General features: G+C 44.6%; 2 protein-coding genes across 3 annotated transcripts in view; both read left to right on the forward strand.

The window, feature by feature from the left end:
• Positions 1–11,682, forward strand: part of LOC133571048 (inter-alpha-trypsin inhibitor heavy chain H3-like) — a 54,062-nt gene extending 42,380 nt beyond the window's left edge. For both annotated transcript variants that reach the window (XM_061924048.1, XM_061924047.1), the window contains 4 exons: positions 586–787; positions 2,813–2,985; positions 11,089–11,200; positions 11,313–11,682. In XM_061924048.1, the coding sequence (XP_061780032.1) occupies positions 586–787; positions 2,813–2,985; positions 11,089–11,200; positions 11,313–11,451 (626 nt within the window). In that variant the 3' untranslated portion in view covers positions 11,452–11,682. The remainder of the gene's footprint in view (positions 1–585; positions 788–2,812; positions 2,986–11,088; positions 11,201–11,312) is intronic.
• A 3,615-nt stretch (positions 11,683–15,297) lies between these two features.
• The window catches only part of LOC133571045 (inter-alpha-trypsin inhibitor heavy chain H3-like), a 69,587-nt gene continuing 68,750 nt past the window's right edge, over positions 15,298–16,134 (forward strand). Inside the window, exon 1 of the mRNA XM_061924029.1 lies at positions 15,298–15,446. Coding sequence (XP_061780013.1) covers positions 15,309–15,446 — 138 coding nt within the window. The 5' untranslated portion in view covers positions 15,298–15,308. The remainder of the gene's footprint in view (positions 15,447–16,134) is intronic.

A 16,134-nucleotide genomic window follows, 5' to 3' on the forward strand; every position in this document is an offset into this window, starting at 1 on the left:
GTAAACAAAACGTGAGTGCTGTTGTTGTGTGTTGTTACCGTGCTGGGAGGATGTTAATAAAACTGCCTAACAATAAACCCAGATAAGAAACCAAGAACTCGCCCAGATCATTCTACAGTTATAACGTGATTGGGCAGGCACGCTGTTTATATTGTGGGAAAGCGGACTCTGGTCCGCATGGAGCTGGAGGGGGCGTGGCCTCCAGCTCCGCCTGAGTTTCGGGAGATTTTCGGGAGAAAATTTGTCCCGGGAGGTTTTCGGGAGAGGCGCTGAATTTCGGGAGTCTCCTGGAAAATCCGTGAGGGTTGGCAAGTATGCCAAAAAGTAACGCTATGAATCGTGTTTTTCCAAGTTTTTATGCTATTTCCAAGCATCTCCTTTTTATTATCGTTGATTTCAAATGGTCAAACTAATGCACATTATATATGCGTGCCCTAGTAAACAAAAAAAAAGTCATATTTATTTTGATTGTTACATTTTGAAGTACATTTGTGCAGGTGGGTGCGAATGTACCCATTACCAGAGCCGTACACATGTTGAAACCTGAAGGACTACGACCAATGCCATTCCACTTTATCTCCTCAGGTATTTTGGTGAATGGCCAGATCATTGGAGACAAGCAAATGCCTCCCGATGGTAAAATGAACACCTACTTCTGGCGTTTTGGCATCATTCAGCAAAGGTTGGGGCTAAGATTGGAGGTGAGCACCAACAGCATCTTAGTGCTCCAAGACGGCGAGCGGGTCAGGTTGCCGTGGTCGAACACAACGACCCTCAAAAGAGACAAGTGAGTGTTTGTACCATCAGAACTTGTTGGAAAACTGCACCATCCAGAATCAGAATCAGAATCAGAATCAGCTTTATTGTCATTACGCAAGGTAACGAGATTGAGGCCATTCCATACAGTGCGATGTGTGCATGCTAGAAAAACAATGTGCAAATATATAAAAATTTAAAAAATGTAGAAGTGCAATGAATATGGTGTGAAATGAATATATACATGAAAAAACAAAACAAAAACAGGGTTGTAGGTGGAATGGGTTATTGCACCGAAGAGAAGGCAGTTATGAGGGACAATGGGGCAGTCCGTTCAGGATGGTTATGGCCCTGGGGAAGAAGCTGTTCTTTAGCCTGTTTGTTTTGGTTTTAATGCACCTGTAGCGCTTCCCAGAGGGCAGCAGGTGGAACAGGTCAGAGCCAGGGTGGGTGCTGTCTTTGATGATGGCACTGGCTCTGTTGAGGCAGCGGGAGGTGTAGATGTCCGTCAGAGAGGGGAGAGGGCGGCCGATGATCTTCTGAGCCGTCTTGACCACTCTTTGCAGCCTCTCCCTGTCCGCTGCAGTGCAGCTGCCGTACCATACCGTAATACAGTAGGTCAGCAGGCTCTCGATGGACGAGCGGTAGAAGGTCAGCAGCAGGTCAGGCTTCAGGTTGTACTTCCCGAGGACTCTAAGGAAGTGTAGCCGCTGCTGAGCCTTCTTGATGATTGATGGTTGTACTTGTATAGCGCTTTTCTACCTTCAAGGTACTCAAAGCGCTTTGACACTACTTCCACATTTACCCATTCACACACACATTCACACACTGATGGAGGGAGCTGCCATGCAAGGCGCTACCAGCACCCATCAGGAGCAAGGGTGAAGTGTCTTGCTCAGGACACAACGGACATGACGAGGTTGGTAGTAGGTGGGGATTGAACCAGGGACCCTCGGGTCGCGCACGGCCACTCTTCCACTGCTCCACGCCGTCCCCACGTGATGTGGTGTTGACTGTCCAGGAGAAGTCATTAGAGATGTGGACTCCAAGGTACCTGAAGGTGTGGACCCTCTCTACACGCTCGCCGTTGATGTAGAGGGGGGCAGGGTCGGTGCTGCTCCTCCTGAAGTCGACGATGATCCCTCTGGTCTTGCTGGTGTTGAGAGCGAGGTTGTTCTCCGAAGACCAGGCCGTCAGCTTCAGGACCTCCTCTCTGTAGGCAGCCTCGTCACCCCTGGAGATGAGCCCGACCACTGTGGTATCGTCGGCAAACTTGACGGTAAGGTTGTCACTGTGGGCCGGACTGCAGTCATGGGTGTAAAGGCAGTAGAGGAGGGGGCTCAGCACACAGCCCTGTGGGGAGCCGATGCTCAGCGTGCGGGAGGATGAGAGGTGCGGGCCAAGTCTCACATTCTGGGGTCGGTCCGTTAGGAAGTCCCTTATCCAGGCGTTTGTGAGAGGGGGGAGGCCAAGAGTGTCCAGTTTATTGCAGAGTCTGTCCGGGATTATTGTATTGAAGGCAGAGCTATAGTCCACAGAGAGCATCCGGACGTAGCTCTGCTGCTGCTCCAGGTGGTTCAGAGCAGAGTGGAGAGCAACAGCGATGGCGTCCTCTGTGGACCTGTTCGCCCGGTATGCGAACTGGTGGGGGTCGAAGTCTGGAGGGATATGGTCCTTGATGTGCTGGAGAACAAGTCGCTCGAAGCACTTCATGATTACCGGAGTGAGGGCCACTGGTCGGTAATCATTCAGGCTGGTGATGGGAGACTTCTTCGGCACCGGGATTATTGTAGATGACTTCAGGCAGGATGGGATGACTGCCTGAGCCAGGGAGAGGTTGAAGATCCTGGTGAGGGGGGGAGCGAGCACATCCAATGAGAGATCAGCATGATCCAGTGGACTTTCAATCTAAACCACAGTAAAAAAAAAACATGCGACGAACATGACAATGAAAAGCTCACCGACATTGTTAATGAAAATCCTCAAGGCATTGTATCAGATCTCACTAGATTGTTGACTGATACAGCTCAAAACTTCTCTCCTTCTTACTCCCCAGCGTGGATCTTCTCCTGACCAAAGACCGCAGCCTAACAATAACTCTCAAAGATTCTGTCAAGTTTGTGATCTTGCTCCACAAGGTCTGGAAGAAGCACCCATACCATCGGGACTATTTGGGTTTCTACACTCTGGACACACACCTGCTGTCCCCTTCTGTTCACGGTTTGCTCGGTATGACTACACTCTCACACCAAATACTGCGGAACCTCTGAAGTAGAATGCCCTAAAGCAGACCTGGGCAAATTAAGGCCCGTTAAGCTTTTTAATCTGTTCTGCCGGACATACCCAAATAATTTTTTTAGATCTTTAATAAGGAAAGTGTAGCTGCCATTATGATGTGCAGTGATGTTTTCTAATGACCGTAAGTCTTGAACTATACAAAGTTGGAATCTGCACTTTTGCATGATATACTAGTTACTATGGTCATCTAATTAGTTACTATGGTCATCTAAGTCACAGCAGCTCAGACGAGGCACCAAGCAGTGTGGGTGGGGAGCGTTTCCACAGAGTGTTTCCAGAGCGAGCCTGAAATGCGGGTGTCAGGGACAGACGCGGAAGGAGATTTTTACAACAAAGTTCTAAAGCTTAGTGATATATCAGATGTATCAGATTGTAGGTGGGGTTTTTTTTACCCTGCGTGTTCATATTTCGTTGTGTTTTTTGCATTTTTGTTGTTTATGTGGATGGAGAGGGGGTGTGACGTTCATATGTTGTCAATATTCAGTGTTTTATCGTTCATATTTAATATTGTAAATCCCACATTCTTTATTTTCGTGTACATTCTGGGTGTCTCATTCAGTAAAAAAAATGTAAAATTCCACTTATCACATTATCACAATTTCAGAATGGTTAAAACCATTAAAAATCAGTTCCCAGTGGCTTATTTTATTTTTCAAAGTTTTTTTCAAAATTTTACCCATCACGCAATATCCCTAAAAAAAGCTTCAAAGTGCCTGATTTTAACCATCGTTATATACACCCGTCCATTTTCCTGTGACGTCACATAGTGATGCCAACACACACAAACATGGCGGATAGAACAGCAAGTTTATAGCGACATTAGCTCGGATTCAGACTCGGATTTCAGCGGCTTAAGCGATTCAACAGATTACGCATGTATTGAAACGGACAGAGGTGGGTAGAGTAGCCAGAAATTGTACTCAAGTAAGAGTACTGTTACTTTAGAGATTTATTACTCAAGTAAAAGTAATGAGTAGTCACCCAAATATTTACTTGAGTAAAAGTAAAAAGTATGTTGTGAAAAAACTACTCAAGTACTGAGTAACTGATGAGTAACATACACACACATATCATATATATATATATATATATATATACATATATACACATACATTGATATATACAGTATATCATTTATATTTATTTATTTTGCCATTTTTGTTTACATGTTAAAGGTGTTTTAATGAATATACATGCATGTTTAACACATATAGATTCCTTTCTTTCATGTTGACAAGAATATAAGTTGGTGTATTACCTGATTCTGATGACTTGCATTGATTGTAATCAGACAGCAGTGCTTAACGTCCACGTTTTCAAATGCAGGAGAAAAAAAGTTCCTCCTTTCTGTCTAATACCACATGAAAGTGGTTGGTTTTTGGTATCTTATTTGTCCAGCTTCCATATTCGTTTTCACACACTTTACAAGAAATACATTGGCGGCAAATTCCGTAGCTTGCTAGCTTGTTTGCGCTGGCTTTCGGAGACTCTTATTTTGAAAGCGCAGGCGCGATGGAGCGGCACTTTTATTGTGAAGACAGGAACTGTGCAGTCAGTCTTTAGGCTTTTGACGGGATGTACGGTTGAAATAAAAAAGTGTCTTTTTTCCTTCACACTTTTAATTGATTGATTGAAACTTGTATTAGTAGATTGCACAGTACAGTACATATTCCGTACAATTGACCACTAAATGGTAACACCCCAATAAGTTTTTCAACTTGTTTAAGTCAGGTCATGTGACCCCTGGCTCTGTTTGATTGGTCCAACGTCACCAGTGACTGCATCTGATTGGTGGAACGGAGTCAAACGTCACTAGTGACTGCATTTTATTGGTGGAACGGAGTGAAACGTCACCAGTAACGCAGGCACTTTGAAGGTCTGTCTGACAGACCAAAACAAACAAAGCGTGCATTAACAGATCGATAAAAATTAGTAGCGAGTAGCGAGCTGAATGTAGATAAAAGTAGCGGAGTAAAAGTAGCGTTTCTTCTCTATAAATATACTCAAGTAAAAGTAAAAGTAAGTTGCATTAAAACTACTCTTAGAAGTACAATTTATCCCAAAAGTTACTCAAGTAGATGTAACGGAGTAAATGTAGCGCGTTACTACCCACCTCTGGAAACGGATGGTTGTAGTGTGGAGGCAGGTAGCGAAAACGAAATTGAAGAAGAAACTGAAGCTATTGAGCCATATCGGTTTGAACCGTATGCAAGCGAAACCGACGAAAACGACACGACAGCCAGCGACACGGGAGAAAGCGAGGACGAATTCGGCGATCGCCTTCTAACCAACGATTGGTATGTGTTTGTTTGGCATTAAAGGAAACTAACAACTATGAACTAGGTTTACAGCATATGAAATACATTTGGCAACAACATGCACTTTGAGAGTGCAGACAGCCCAATTTTCATCAATTAATATATTCTGTAGACATACCCTCATCCGCGCTCTTTTCCTGAAAGCTGATCTGTCCAGTTTTGGAGTTGATGTCAGCAGGCCAGGGAATCTAGGGTCGATAGGGGGTTTAGCTCGCTCCTCTGCGGGAACAAACTGCCGCCATTGCTTGCCGTGCTAGTGAGGTCCTTTGTCCCTGAATTGCTCACACACTCCGGCAGATTCAATGGGGGTCTGGCGGCAGATTTCTTTGACTTTATCGTTGGAAATGCATCTGCTTTGAGTGTCGCAGGATATCCACACATTCTTGCCATCTCTGTCGTAGCATAGCTTTCGTCGGTAAAGTGTGCGGAACAAATTTCGTCCAATTTCTTGCTACTTTCGCATCTTTGGGCCACTGGTGCAACTTGAATCCGTCCCTGTTGGTGTTGTTACACCCTCCGACAACACACCGACGAGGCATGATGTCTCCAAGGTACGGAAAACAGTCGAAAAAACAGAAAATAACAGAGCTGATTTGACTCGGTGTTTGAGAAAATGGCGGATTGCTTCCCGATGTGAGAGCGAATAATAGAAAGGCGTTTAATTCGCCAAAATTCACCCATTTAGAGTTCGGAAATCGGTTAAAAAAATATATGGTCTTTTCTCTGCAACATCAAGGTATATATATTGACGCTTACATAGGTCTGGTGATAATGTTCCCCTTTAAATGCGGTCTGTCATAATGTGTTTAGCATTCAATCAGACATTATTGTGATTTGTATTAGTGTTCCTAAAAATAGATATACCGGCCCCCAGACCCATTTTTTTCCTCAAAATTTGGCCCCCCCCAAGTCAAAAGAATTGCCCAGGCCTGCCATAGGGCTTCGTGATCAGGGTAAGTACCCGTTTTGCGTGAAGAAGCACACTGAAATGTAAATTATAGTATTCCTTGTCACGTCATGCTCTGCCATTGATTAGAATATGAACACAAAATTGTGGGTGTCGTTCTTATTTGCGTTGCAAAGTAGAAGACCTTGGGTTTGAATCCCGGTTGTGGTAAAAACAATATTATGGTTTTGGAATTCACTTTTTAGTAAAGTTAAAATTGTTTAATATGTTAAAACTTTAAGACTCTGCAGCATCGCGTGGACATCGGGGGCGGTACCTCTGGATTGGCAGACCGGGGTGGTGGTTCCTCTCTTTAAGAAGGGGAACCGGAGGGTGTGTTCTAACCATCGTGGGATCACACTCCTCAGCCTTCCCGGTAAGGTCTATTCAGGTGTACTGGAGAGGAGCCTACGTCTGATAGTCGAACCTCGGATTCAGGAGGAACAGTGTGGTTTTCATCCTGGTCGTGGAACTGTGGACCAGCTCTATACTCTCGGCAGGGTCCTTGAGGGTGCATGGGAGTTTGCCCAACCAGTCTACATGTGTTTTGTGGACTTGGAGAAGGCATTCGACCGTGTCCCTCGGGAAGTCCTGTGGGGAGTGCTCAGAGAGTATGGGGTATCGGACTGTCTGATTTTGGCGGTCCGCTCCCTGTATGATCAGTGTCAGAGCTTGGTCCGCATTGCCGGCAGTAAGTCGGACACGTTTCCAGTGAGGGTTGGACTCCGCCAAGGCTGCCCTTTGTCACCGATTCTGTTCATAACTTTTATGGACAGAATTTCTAGGCGCAGTCAAGGCGTTGAGGGGATCTGGTTTGGTGGCTGCAGGATTAGGTCTCTGCTTTTTGCAGATGATGTGGTCCTGATGGCTTCATCTGGCCAGGATCTTCAGCTCTCACTGGATCGGTTCGCAGCCGAGTGTGAAGCGACTGGGATGAGAATCAGCACCTCCAAGTCCGAGTCCATGGTTCTCGCCCGGAAAAGGGTGGAATGCCATCTTCGGGTTGGGGAGGAGACCCTGCCCCAAGTGGAGGAGTTCAAGTACCTCGGAGTCTTGTTCACGAGTGAGGGAAGAGTGGATCGTGAGATCGACAGGCGGATCGGTGCGGCATCTTCAGTAATGCGGACGCTGTATCGATCCGTTGTGGTGAAGAAGGAGCTGAGCCGGAAGGCAAAGCTCTCAATTTACCGGTCGATCTACGTTCCCATCCTCACCTATGGTCATGAGCTTTGGGTTATGACCGAAAGGACAAGATCACGGGTACAAGCGGCCGAAATGAGTTTCCTCCGCCGGGTGGCAGGGCTCTCCCTTAGAGATAGGGTGAGAAGCTCTGTCATCCGGGGGAAGCTCAAAGTAAAGCCGCTGCTCCTCCACATCGAGAGGAGCCAGATGAGGTGGTTCGGGCATCTGGTCAGGATGCCACCCGATCGCCTCCCTCGGGAGGTGTTTAGGGCACGTCCGACCGGTAGGAGGCCACGGGGAAGACCCAGGACACGTTGGGAAGACTATGTCTCCCGGCTGGCCTGGGAACGCCTCGGGATCCCCCGGGAGGAGCTGGACGAAGTGGCTGGGGAGAGGGAAGTCTGGGCTTCCCTGCTTAGGCTGCTGCCCCCGCGACCCGACCTCGGATAAGCGGAAGAAGATGGATGGATGGATGGATGTTAAAACTTCAGCTTAAGTATATTTAAAAAAAAAGTGGACTGTTACAAAATCATGCTGACCAAGATTTTAGATAATGTAATTGTGATAGTTCTACCTCAGTGAGAGCTTTTATTATGTATAAGGTGGACAACCGATTTTTGACCTCGGTATTTGTCAAAATCCTAGTTACGGCCCTGGTAGAAAAGAAAGTTTCATCAAAATCCGCTCATAACTTTTTGAGTTATGTTGACAACTAACAGATGAACAAACAAAACCAGACAATTACACATACTACCATATTTTTCGGACTATAAGGCGCACTTAAAAATCTTTCATTTTCTCAAAAATCGACAGTGCGCCTAAGGTACGGAATAATTCCGGTTGTGCTTACCGACCTCGAAGCAATTTTATTTGGTACATGGTGTAACGATAAGTGTGACCAGTAGATAGCAGTCATACATAAGAGATACGTGTAAACTGCAAGATGACGCCAGTAAACAACACCAAAACGTGTAATGTTCCATTGAGAATATAGAACATTACACACAATGTTCAAAAATCTATCAAAATATTTTTAGTACAACTTCAGTAAGCTATGAAGCCGCACCGCTTGATGGACTGTCGGCGCATTAAACATTCATCCATCCATATATTTGCTACCGCTTGTCCCTTTCGTGTATAAGGACCGCACAATGGCACCCATTAGCAGACATATTATCTGGCGTTTTGTTTCGCAACATTATGCAAAACCAACTTTTCTTACCTTCTGGTACCTGCTGATGTGTATTTGGGATCTGCATAAGTCCTGAAAATGTGCGCGCTACTTGGAAATTATCTGCAAAACATAATCTATGCAACATTTTGACTAAAGAACCACCATTACATGTTATGTAGACCACAAGGAAGTGTTTCCCATTTAGAAAAAAATTATAATATGAACCCTTTAATGCGCCTTTTTTTATAAAAAATAGACCCATACCTGCCAACTACTCCGGTTTTCCTGTAATTAGTACGGTTTTCATCAACCTATTCCGGGTTACGGTTGCAGTGATAAAAAATAAGTTTTTTCATTAATTACATTTTTTTTTTTTTTTTTTAAGTTTTATTCACGAAATCGCGTAACAACAATGACAATCGACACTGCTTCCCGTAACTTCCTATCGAGCCATTCCGAATGCCATGTGCGAGGCTATTTATAGCACCGCTGCCAAGCACGAGGCCATTGTTTCCAAACGAGCGAACGATCATGGAATCAGCCGGAGAAACATCGCAAACGAGTCTTAAACCGAAAAGAAAACTGCAGTCATTCCGTGAAGAATATTCAAAAGCCTATCCGGGAATAATTATCCGTTCCAAAAAGGGTGAAAACTACGCGAATTGCACCTTGTGCAGACAAGATTTTTCGATCGGACACGGAGGAATTAACGATGTAAAAGACCACGTTGGGACAAAAAAAAACACAAGTCTAATGCCGTTGCTAAATTTGGATTTTAGCCACAAAAAGGTAATGACACCAATGTTATCTATTGGAATTGTTTAGTACTGTTATACTGTTAAAAGTGTTTATACTATTTATGCTTTCAAGTCCAAGTTGAAGAAATCTTGTTAAATGTTGACAGCATAACTACCAAAATACAGAAGTATGTCCTTAATATTTTTGCAGTGCTATTTCTGTTGAAAAGTTCAAATGATTACATTAGAGATGTGATGTGCCACTTTTCAAGTGTCTGATGGCTTCAATTAATTTTCATGAATTTTTCATATTTTGAATTCTCTTGAAAGGCTTACAAAAAAACTACATTTGAATTGTAATTCCATGCTATTGACAGGACTATTAATTTTAATGAAGTTATCTTACCATGTTTACAGTATGATAATTGTGATAGAAATGTGAATTTTAGGCACAGAATATTTTTTACAATTGAACAAGGCAGTAGATTATACAAGCTTGGACAGAAAGTTGATAATGACACCAATTTTTTTTTTTTATGGAATTGTTTAGTACTGTTTTACCATTTGTTTACTGTAAAAAGTGTTTATACTGTTTATACTTTCAATTAACAAATTGAAGTCTTGTGAAAGGTTGACAGGCTAACTGGCATTGACTGTCAAAATAATTTCAAACTATTGAAGTTAGCTTACAGAATAAACATGTCAATCAACCCATATGATTTTTGCTGTAATATTTTTGTTTTGAAAAGTCACTGTGACTGATAGAAAAGTGATGGTTTTAGCAACATTTTAACCTGTCTGAATGCAATCAATCATTTTGCGTCTGATTTCAAAAGTTGGCAGGTATGTAGACCTGAATAGACCTGCTCATCGGCAGTGCACCTTTTAATCCGGTGCACCATAAATACAGTAACTGAATATAAGTGTCAGGTTCAAACACCGATGATATCTATTAAACAGACAAGAAGCAAGGAATTTAACAGAGACAGAATTCAATTTAGCTCATTGAGGAGAAACGACTGGGCTGTACCCTTTGCGCAGTCTTCCACCACGCTCTGACGAAAGGTTGCACGCCTCCTCTTTTATTTGGACTTTCCCTGATTACATGGCAACAGCTGTTTTTAAAGGAAGGGGGGTCGTAAACAGCCGTTGCCCTCGGTCACAAAACAGTTCAAATCAAATCAAATCAAATCAACTTTATTTATAGAAAAGATGTCTGGAGCTTGCGTCAGGTCCTGCTTCCTCTCCGCTTTGTAGATCTCGGGTCAGGACAAAATCCTCCTTTGGATTACAATAGACCAAAGAAACCGACACCTTCATGTCGCTTCCCATCGTACACAGTGGAGTTTTACAAGCCTTTTGCTTGGTAAGATCAAAGACAGCTTTTGTCTGCTCGCCGGGAACAGAGTTTTGTGATAACTTACATACAATTATTCTGACAGTAAGAAGTGTTGTGCATTCATACTAAATAAAGCTTGTTGAAAATGTAGTGTTTTTATGGGGCTATTTGTGTCACTAAGATAACAAAGTAAGTTAATTAGTCCTTCACTAGGGCAAAACAGTGTTGAAAGTGTTTAAGTTTGATCCTGGGACTGATGTAATTGCATTTGGTCATTCAGTGATAATGACACCAAACATAAAACATAAATGATCTTACAATGGTGATATATCTTCCAGGTCAGTTTTACCGCGGGATTGAGTATGAGGTCACAGACTTGCATCCAGGAGAAGTCCCAGAGAAACCAGATGCCACCATGTTCGTTAAAGGACAAGAGCTTAATGTGACCAGGTAGGCCAAACACTAAAGTCTGCATCTTTCACCTTGTAAAATCCTGAATCATCTGTCTAGCATGTGAGACCATTTCCTCAATCTGATGGGGTTTTTTTTTTTTGGTCCACAGAGGCTGGCAAAGAGACTTCAAGAGAGACGTGAAGAACGGAGAGAATGTTCCCTGTTGGTTCGTTCATAATAACGGAACTGGTCTCATTGATGGAGAGGTCTCTGACTACATAGTGTCTGGTCTCTTTAAAACTCTTTAGAAATGTTAGTTTCTAATGAGAAAAGTTGTTTAATTGTCACTATCACTGTTTCCCCATTTAGAACACAATTAAAATCCAAGTAGTCTATATCACACACATGGATGCCAACGGAAATATTCGTCAGTGTCTCTTGAGTTTTACAACATTTTCCTGCATTACACTGATTATTGTACCCTTTTTGGACCAAACCGGTCAGGTAATCGACAATAAATAATAAAAATAAAAATGTTCCATGTTTAGTACGTTTTTTTTACAACCTATACACCAGGGGTGCTCATTACGTCGATCGCGAGCTACCGGTCGATCTCGGATGGTGTGTCAGTCGATCACCAGCCAGGCATTAAAAAAATAGTCCTAAAAATGAGCGATCATAAATCTTCACTTTCGTCACTTGATTGACATTCACGGCACCCGAGGGTCTTCTGAGATGACGCTGGCTGCTGCCAGCTCATTAAAATTACCGACTGGAAGGCGAGAAACACTTTATTTCAACAGACTCTGGCGCCGTACCTGTCGTCAAAACTCCAAAGACCGACTGCACAGTTGCGCTACCAAAATAAGAGTCTCAGAAAGCTGGCGTGCACAAGCTAGCAAGCTACGGGGTTTGAACTCACAACCTACCGATCTCAGGGCGGACACTAACCACTCGGCCACTGAGTATTGGTAATCAGTTGGCAATCACACTACTCTCGCTCAAAAGCAAATGTTTCTGCCATGTTATTCTCCAGCGTAGACACCAAACTACGAGAAGAGCAAGCAGACTTCTAGAAAGGAAGGACCTGCTTAGATCACATCTTTGTTTTTTGCCAAACACTGGAGCAATCAAGTGAACGGAACTGCTGACTCTACATTACATACATAGATTTCAAGCAGGTGTTTGACTCCGTCGCAACCCACTCTGGATGATCTTGAGACACTACGGCATTCTAAAGGAGCTGGTCAACGTGAGCCGGTCTCTTTACAAGAACTTTGAACGTTGTGTCATTCACAACAATGAGCTGACACAGGGAAACCGGAGTAAAACAAGGATGCATCCTGTCGGCCCTACAGTTCTCCGTGTCGATTGACTGGGTGATATGATGCAACACTAAAGGAAAGCGCAGAGGCATCCGATGGACAATGGTGGTTTGTTTTCCGGGTCAGTTTTACCGCGGGATTGAGTATGAGGTCACAAACTTGCATCCAGGAGAAGTCCCAGAGAAACCAGATGCCACCATGCTTGTAAAAGGACAAGAGCTTAATGTGACCAGGTAGACCAAACACTTAAGTCCACACAAGTCCTGTCGCCCCTACAGTTCTCCCGGTCGATTGACTGGGTGATGTGATGCAGCACTAAAGGAAAGCGCAGAGGCATCCGATGGACTCCCCTCAGTCTTGGAAGACTTGGATTACGCAGATGATATAGCATTACTTTCATACTGGTATCAAGATGCACAACAAAAGGCAGACAGCCAGTACCATCGGCCTAACAGTCAACGACAAAAAGACCACGGTCTTGAGGAATAACATTGCAACCACCAACCCTCTCACTGTCAATGGAAATCCAACAGAGGACGTACAGGACTCTGGGCAGCAAGATGGCAGCAAATAGTGACTGCGTTATTGAGGTCAATCCAAGGTTCGGCAAAGCAAATCAAACTTCTTCCATGCTCAAATCGATCTGGAGATCAACTGGACTTAGCATCCACACAAAGATCAAGATCATCAAGACCAATGTCCTCTTCTATTTGGCTCCAGGTGTTGGAAAACCACTTCATCCATTGAAAAAAATAAATGCCTGCATCCATCCATCCATCCATCTTCTTCCGCTTATCCGAGGTCGGGTCGCGGGGGCAGCAGCTTAAGCAGGGAAGCCCAGACTTCTCTCTCCCCAGCCACTACGTCCAGCTCCTCCCGGGGGATCCCGAGGCGTTCCCAGGCCAGCCGGGAGAGATAGTCTTCCCAGCGTGTCCTGGGTCTTCCCCGTGGCCTCCTACCGGTCGGACGTGCTCGAAACACCTTCCTAGGGAGGCGTTCGGGTGGCATCCTGACCAGATGCCCGAACCACCTCATCTGGCTCCTCTCGATGTGGAGGAGCAGCGGCTTTACTTTGCGCTCCCCCCGAATGACAGAGCTTCTCACCTTATCTCTAAGGGAGAGCCCCGCCACTCGGCGGAGGAAACTCATTTCGGCCGCTTGTACCCGTGATCTTGTCCTTTCGGTCATGACCCAAAGCTCATGACCATAGGTGAGGATGGGAACGTAGATCGACCGGTAAATCAAGAGCTTTGCCTTCCGGCTCAGCTCCTTCTTCACCACAACGGATCGATACAGCGTCCGCATTGCTGAAGATGCCGCACCGATCCGCCTGTCGATCTCACGATCCACTCTTCCCCCACTCGTGAACAAGACTCCGAGGTACTTAAACTCCTCCACTTGGGGCAAGATCTCCTCCCCAACCCGGAGATGGCACTCCACCCTTTTCCGGGAGAGAACCATGGACTCGGACTTGGAGGTGCTGATTCCCATCCCAGTCGCTTCACACTCGGCTGCGAACCGATCCAGCGAGAGCTGAAGATCTTGGCCAGAGGAAGCCATCAGGACCACATCATCTGCAAATAGCAGAGACCTAATCCTGCAGCCACCAAACCAGATCGCCTCAACGCCCTGACTGCGCCTAGAAATTCTGTCCATAAAAGTTATGAACAGAATCGGTGACAAAGGGCAGCCTTGGCGGAGTCCAACTCTCACTGGAAACGTGTCCGACTTACTGCCGGCAATGCGGACCAAGCTCTGACACTGATTATACAGGGAGCGAACTGCCACAATAAGACAGTCCGTTACCCCATACTCTCTGAGCACTCCCCACAGGACTTCCCGGGGTACACGGTCGAATGCCTTCTCCAAGTCCACAAAGCACATGTAGACTGGTTGGGCAAACTCCCATGCACCCTCAAGGACCCTGCCGAGAGTATAGAGCTGGTCCACAGTTCCACGACCAGGACGAAAACCACACTGTTCCTCCTGAATCCGAGGTTCGACTATCCGGCGTAGCCTCCTCTCCAGTACACCTGAATAGACCTTACCGGGAAGGCTGAGGAGTGTGATCCCACGATAGTTGGAACACACCCTCCGGTCCCCCTAAATGCCTGCATCTTTAGGATATATTCTGGCCAAATGCAATCTCGATTGAAAAACTCTGTGAAAGAACAACCACAACATCAATTAAAGGTACCATCCAAATTCTACATTGGCCATCATCTTCTCTCGAGAAAAGATCCCTATATTGGACACCTCAAGGGAGGAGAACCCGAGGCCGACCAAGACAAAACCTGAAGAAGAATCAGAGAATAAGAGCTGAGGAGTAAGAGACTGTCCCTTGAGACTTCCCCCAGAATAGTGGCTGACAGAGCCGGATGGAAATTCCTTGTTTTGCCTCAAGCGCCAAAAGGCCCTGAAGAGGGCTGAATGAGTGAGTGAGTGAGTGGGTATCGGTATTAAATCTCAGGTACCGGGAATTGGTACTGGCTCTGCCTTCCCTCACCGCACATCACTGACAGTTCTGCATACCTTCTTATACAAACAGTGCAGTTTACACAAGACTTCCCTATTGCATCACACTGTTTATTTTTCTTATAGTATTTATACCAACTGATCTGAAATCCTGCAAGGAAAGGGCAAGTTTAGATTTGTCTTCAGGCATTCTTCACCCGGTCCCACACATGACTTTTTTTTTCGGAAAACACACATTAACACTCACTGACTCACAGAGTGGGAACGAGGGTTCCGCCTCCTGGTGGCTTGTGGGCGGGAGACAAGTTCTTATGTGAAGACTTTCTCTCACATTCCCAGAAATCCCACAGCACTTGTTTTTAGCCATGCTCGGGGATCAGCCTTTTTTTGGGGGGGGTATGCCAACGTTTTGGAGGGTCCTACTGTGGGTTTGCGTCTGCATTGTGCTTCCAGGAGAGGGTCGAGGAGCTCTGGTTGTTTCTCCCAGAGATGCTCATATTAAGGTAATGCAAATATCCGTTATATGATATCTACAACCAGAATGTTCCAGGGATGGCCAATATGGTCTATAATCTTTGTTGACATGTGCAGTAACATATGACTTAATATCCGGTTGTACTATTTTCTCAAAACTATTATTATTCTGCTTGTTAATTTACTGTTAACAACTGATTACGTTCTGTTTTAACATGTTTTATCTACACCCCTGTTAAAAAATGTTGTTTAGATACTTTACATTAGTTTAGGGCAATGCTACATATTTGGGTATCAATTCAATACCAGGTAGGCACAGAGGCAGTATTGGTCAAAATACAAATGCTGATACTCAAAATGTTATCACAATTATAACCAGACAACAACACAAAATGACAGTGTAACAATATACATTAAATATCTGAATAATGTTCTATTATTGGTTCTGATTGAAATCCTTAGATTTTTGCCCTTAAAGCCCTCTTGTATTCAGGGACTTATTTCCTGAGTTTATGAACAATAACAAAATGACAAAAATATTTTTTTGATAGTGGAAAATATCGACCTGAGACTTTACTATTTGGTATTGTTACTGTCGATATTTGTGGAAATTCCCCCACCTTTGTTTACAATCAAGAGCTCTAGTTCGCTGTTAGTGGTTAGCTCGGCAAATATTTTGACTCGGGGGCCACATTGAGAGAAAAAAATGTGTCTGGG

This window comes from Nerophis lumbriciformis, linkage group LG28 (genome assembly GCF_033978685.3).
Source record: "Nerophis lumbriciformis linkage group LG28, RoL_Nlum_v2.1, whole genome shotgun sequence".
In the NCBI taxonomy this organism is placed as follows: Eukaryota; Metazoa; Chordata; class Actinopteri; order Syngnathiformes; family Syngnathidae; genus Nerophis; species Nerophis lumbriciformis.